The following is a 6,000-nucleotide window of genomic DNA, read 5'->3' as shown; positions in this document are numbered from 1 at the left end:
AAGATAAAGAAACAAATAGATACAGAGAAGATATAAAAATTTTAAATCTGCTGATAATTAGGAAAAATAATATTCACGGGAACAAGGTGATGAAATATGTCATATTCCGGATCTGTCACCCAACCAGCCAACATGCAGTGATGGAAATGTCTATTTTATGAGCAATATACCGTCAAATGTCAATAGATGTTTCATCTTCATTAACCTTTTTATGGCAACACAGATGTAGTGCTGGAAGGAACGAGTTGAGCCTTTCCCTGAGCGCTGGTGAGATCGAATTACAAGAAATCAGAGGATCCAATGAATGTACCACGCCTTTTCTGAGCAATAAATTAATAGATGCTGAAACACTCCCAGCAAGCATCTCTCTGTGATGAACATCATAGTTATCTACTAGCAGAAACAAAAACTCTAGCAGCATATGTGTAATATCAACATACTGTGGCACAGAATTTACCATCAAAAGCATTGCAGGTTCAATGTTCATGATATTGTCAATCTTTTCATCAAAAAACAACCAGTCATAAAACAAAGCAAGCTTTGCATTTGCCTCATAATAATTCCTCCTGCAAGACTTCAGAAGCCAACCAATGACTGCCCACCTCGATATGACATTAGAATGAATTATCTCATTCGAAGGATGGTGGACACAACATATGAAGCGAACTATGTCACTTATCATAGACTCACTACCAGGCCAATATAAGTGCTTCTTGACAAACCATGTTTGGTACCTTTTCTGGCTCCCCCATTTCACAAAGGTGAGCAAAAACCTCAATTGGCTTTCCATTTGGGGACTGATCCTCAGCAAGAAAAAGTGTGATGGTGTTCTTCTCCAATAAAGGTTGGACAGACTGGAAAATTCTGAAACCTGGAAACTTTTAGGATCAAACAGCAGATCCTTCCAAATGTCCTTGAACTCAGGAATATAGGTCACATCTTGTAGAATACGGACAAGATCTCTACCAATATGCATAGACAACTGAAAGTGTTCTCTCAACGCCTTGACACAAAAGTCAATCTCCATCCTCTTCAGCTCTTCCAACTTGAAGCTTCCTCCTAACCTAAAATGATCTGCTAACAACCTGAGATAGACATACAATGCACTTGAGAGGACTATAGGCTCCTCCACCAACCAATCCCAATTGTTAGACAATATTTTAAGAACCTCGACACTCAACCACAAATTGGACTCGCTGAAATCCCCTCCAGTAATCTGCCTCATGAGAGAAATGAACAAAGTTTCAATCTTTTCGGCTGAGACGTGGATCAGCATTGAGTACACCCAGAGCAGCTAACATTTAGGAACCTCCAACAGCCTGGAGAAGGATTCATTGCAAAGTTTGAGGAGGATGGAGGTGAAAATCTCATATCCGTCCACAACAATGGAGTGAAGGTGGGTGAGATGCACTTTAGCAAGATGCGGTTGTGCCAGTATGCCGAAAGCAATTGCATGATTCAATTGGGAGTACTCGGGAGGAAATGGGATCGTAAGAGGAAAAGGGGGTTTCAACTGGTCCTGCAGGAGAAGGAATGCTTCTTTGAGGGACTTTTCGATGGGATTCTCCGCTTCGTGGGGAACGGTTCGAAGCAGCCTTTCGGGGCACATACCGAATTGTTAGCCTAAAGAAGCAATTACAGAAAAGTCGGAAGAACAACTCACAAGTCTATCACTACCCGCCTGCATCAGATTTGGGATCTTGGGTGACCAAAATGAAGCTTCATCGTGGCCACAGTTCTAGGGCAGCGGCAGGCGCTCGAGCCTATTCGTTTCAGGAGAGAGGCTACTGCTGGATCTCCTGAATCGATATTTCGCGAAGGAAAGAGGAACCACTGTCAGTTAGGTAAAGGAAGATTTCGGTGGCTTGACATGGAAGAAGAAGAGGATTCGCCGACGGGATGTTGTGAACTGGAAGAGAAGCCGAACCAAAAATTAAAAAAAAAAATAAAAAATAAATATACTCCAAGGGCAAAAAGGAAGGCCGGCGGCACTGCGCAGAGGTGCTTGACATCGCTGGCGGTAGGGGGAAGGGGCTCAGACCTTACCGTGGCTAGGGATTCGGCTTGGAGGTAGCTTCCGGCCGAGAGGGGCGGCGGCGCATCCCGACAAATATAAACAATGTTGAGAACGTTCAGAGTATAATAATGTTAATTACTTATATCCAAGTAGTGAAAGTGATAATGATGAAAACTCTAAGCCAACCATGTTGATATGAGATTTAGGCCCATGCTCTAGAGGGACTTTGGTTCATTAACACGTTATGAGTATATTGGGAAATGGTCCTTGCATAGTAGAGTGAACGGGTTTTTAAAAAATGTAAATTCGTTACATTAACGATCCTCCTAGTGTCGGCCCCACGGATATGAAGGAAGGTACATGCAAGTACACAGGCGTTAGGCGCATGGTGCGGTAAACCCCAGGTCGTCAGTTTCTGAGAATCGACTCCTGGTCATTACGCCAGAGATGTTATGCGCCCACCGTTCTACTCTCTGGGGGCGAGTGAACAGGTTTTTAACCTCACACATTATGTGGAACTTTAAAAGGAGATATGGAATTAAATTATAGTGATATGATTTGTTTTAACCCAAAAATTAATGAATGATATCATTGGCATTAGTCACTAAAACCCCGCAAACTATCTATGAATTTTATTCTTATTTGAATTTTATTCCCTGTCCCTTAAAATGGTACAGAGTGCTGAGACTAGGTAACTTATTTTAGGTAGATGGTCAACTGCAGTAGTGTTTAAACAATAGTCTGGTTTATACAGTTACAACCACTTTTCTATAGTGGTTTGTTTTTAATAGAGAGATTAAACAATCGAAATATCCAACCTCAGCATGGAAAACATTGTGTTAGACTAATCCATACATTTCATTCAAGGATGCTAATATAAGGCTCAATATAGTTTCATTATGTTCATTTAGATCCGTCTCAATTTGCAGCTGTTTGATCATTCACAACTTAGTACCTTTACTAGAAAACAATCTACTAAATGATGCCTTTAGACATGATAGCTTTGTTGCATATATTTGACGATATCAATTTCTTATTTTCATTTTTGTTCCAGGATAACCTATCCATTTCTTCCTGACTTGGTAATTAAGTTTATTTTGTTTTAATTGTCTGCATGTCAATGTTATAATCAGGGGTTGCTCAAGTCCTTGAACGTATAAATACAACCCACTTCAAATAATGAAAATCCGAATACTAGTGCAATCTCTATATATTCTTGCAACACCAACTTGATCTGGTTCTCTGCTAATGAATTAGAATTGGCATTCTTTTGATATCTTACTCCTCTGGTCCTGCCTGGACGAGGAATCTGCTTTACTAGATCTACAGTCGTAAGTTGTGATTTCATAAAGGCTATGTTGTGTGTGTTCTATTTTTTATTTTTGAAGTTAATTTTCATAACTATCATAAACTAGTTATTTACCTTAAAGAATGTCAAGGTATTCTACTTTTCGAAAAGCAAAATATTACTGTTCTGATTCATTGATGCTTAGGGTTATCAAGACAAAGGCCTTACTAAGTCCTTGTCTATGTCTCTATGTCAAAAGCAAAATTGCGTTACATATATAACATCCTGACTTAATGCATCACTGGGTAAAGTGTGTTCTAACTTACATCTCTCTTGTCGAGACCAAAACATGGCAACATGTTATTCTGAGTCTTGTCCAGTGAGTTGTATTCTAGTTTCCGGAAATCATCAGAAACAATTGTAGCTTCTGCATTTGCACTAGTTTCATCCATCCCTTGCGTTATAATTTATCTCGAAATGGTTACTCTCCATTTCCTTGTTGAAAGGGGAGACAGTCTGTCTATTCCCCATCTAGTAAGTTAGGCCTCTGTTGAAAGGGGGACCTTGATCTTAGCTGAACCTTTGTAATCATAAAATCAATGTTCCTAACAGCCTTCTTCTACTATCTATAAACCAATTGGATTTTACAATGTTGATTTTAAGAAACTTTCAGAGGACCCATTCCCTACCTGGCAATGTTCTTCATTCATGCTTAATTGAATCTTGTCTACCTTCCTGACGGACTCATTATTCCATGGATGTCTTTTCATATTTATGTCTTGCATAGAGCTCAATAGAGGGATGAAGATTCATGTAGCCAACTTAAATCATTGGGACAGACACCATTAGTGATGATGATCCTTAAACCTAATTAAAATCAATCCCCCAACAAAACATATCGGCATATTTAGATTAGACCTTTCCATACAAAAATGTAGTTATCAAGGATTATAGTCATGCCATCCTCTTGGTTGGAAAGATCTACAAAATGTAGAAAGTCAGGCCTGTTTTATCAAAGGTTCTGAAGTGGAACTTCCAAAAAAATGGAAGGAAAGAATCATAAATGAGAATTCGATTAAGATGAAGCTAAATGAATTAGAGGTTGCGAAAGGAGATCAAAATTCTAGCTACTTACATAAAATTGCATATCGATCTGCAATGGTGAGAAATTTTAAGGACATTCAAACTGTGATAGTGGGAAATTTTTAAGAGCTAAAGGTTCATGTGGCCAAAGCTCCCTGACTGTGCAGAGAATATTTTTAAAATATTTTTTAATTAAAGGGATATTTTAAGAAAGAAGTGTGTTTTTGGGTAAATTTATATGGTGCGACCTTTGATAATTTCCACAAAATAGGTGGTAAAATGCCCATTTCAAAATCACAGAGAAGAGAGGAGCCACGTCCACCGCTCCCTGACTGTGCAGAGAATATTTTTAAAATATTTTTTAATTAAAGGGATATTTTAAGAAAGAAGTGTGTTTTTGGATAAATTTATATGGTGCGACCTTTGATAATTTCCACAAAATAGGTGGTAAAATGCCCATTTCAAAATCACAGAGAAGAGAGGAGCCACATCCACCGCCGGTGCCTCCCCAAGTAAATCACAGAGGATATTTTATTCTAGCATAATGATCCTTTCCATGAGGGAGGCCGAACACCCAATGAGATGTTTTATATCCATTAAGAATTGACCTTAAGATATATTAGAGCAACTACCCATATGATTCAACTATGTTAACTCGTGAGGCAACAAATAACCATTGAAAAAAATAATTGATGAACCAAGTAATACTAAACTTGGGGTGACCGGTCTAGTCCCATGAAAATTTTCTACCAACCGATAGAATAAATCAGGAAGCACCCATGGTAGATGACATAAAAATCGAATATCCCATGATTACACACCCCAACAAATAATCATTGAACAATATATCAAAATCTTCTCTTCCCCTTAGTCAATTAAGTTCAACATCTATTTTTTTTCTTTTTAAAAAACGATGAATCGTCGATAGATTCATAATTTTGTTTTGAGTCGGAATCTTAACTGGTTCGTCATTAGACGGGACAATTATGATTTTGGCTTGTCGAACTATGGGTACCTAGCCCTAGCCTGTTGACCTAATTAAGGTTCTGGGATAGGTCTAGTTTGTCCCTTCAGGACGGTACGATGATTAAGATATGAGATATTATCACATGAGATCTTGGTTAGGTGAACTAATTTGGAGTAATCAATTTGGTTTTGTAAGTGTCACCTACTACAAGGATTGGGTGGTATCTTGTGCTTCCGCAAGGGTTCTTCTTCGATTTAAGTCTGATCTTAGTTCCGTTCTTCTTTCTTCGGCTCCAGATAGGGTGGTCGATAAGGGACGAAGACCATTTCGTCTCCTAGCTGCTTGGATGTATCAAGTAGATTTCTGGTCTACATTTGGAAATCTTGAAGGGAGGATGTTCCTTGAGAACAAAATCTGGATCAGTTAGAGGAGGTGCTGGAGGAATGGAATCACATTGTATTCGAAAATATTTTTCTAAAGAAATCGCATTGGAGGAATCCAGGAAGCCGTGATGCAGAATAGTTACCTTTTTGCAGGATCTGAACTCCAAGTTAAGGGAAGAACTTGATATAATCCTTTTTGAAGAGGAAACTTTAAAGTGTTTTCATATGTTAACCACAATAGACTTTGAAGCATATGACAATA

At 38.6% G+C, this 6,000-nt stretch overlaps 1 protein-coding gene across 1 annotated transcript; it reads right to left on the bottom strand.

Moving 5' to 3' along the window:
- Positions 1-222: 222 nt before the first annotated feature.
- Positions 223-1,274, bottom strand: LOC122052405 (integrator complex subunit 3-like). Its single transcript, XM_042613901.1, has 2 exons — positions 458-1,274; positions 223-368 (listed from the first exon to the last, which is right to left on the bottom strand). The coding sequence occupies exons 1-2, from the start codon at positions 1,223-1,225 to the stop codon at positions 333-335; spliced, it is 804 nt and encodes a 267-aa protein (XP_042469835.1). The 5' UTR covers positions 1,226-1,274; the 3' UTR covers positions 223-332.
- Positions 1,275-6,000: the final 4,726 nt, after the last annotated feature.

This window comes from Zingiber officinale, chromosome 3A (genome assembly GCF_018446385.1).
Source record: "Zingiber officinale cultivar Zhangliang chromosome 3A, Zo_v1.1, whole genome shotgun sequence".
NCBI classification, from domain to species: domain Eukaryota; kingdom Viridiplantae; phylum Streptophyta; class Magnoliopsida; order Zingiberales; family Zingiberaceae; genus Zingiber; species Zingiber officinale.
Note: the sequence above shows the minus strand (reverse complement) of the source record. Positions and strands in the feature narration are given on the sequence as shown.

Bases quoted from the DNA above. Each gene is read 5' to 3' on its own strand.
- LOC122052405 (XM_042613901.1), bottom strand. From the start codon at position 1,225: ATGAGGCAGATTACTGGAGGGGATTTCAGCGAGTCCAATTTGTGGTTG. The intron at 369-457 runs GTAAATTCTGTG...TGTTCATCACAG, and splicing joins AACCTGCAATGCTTTTGATG to AGAGATGCTTGCTGGGAGTG.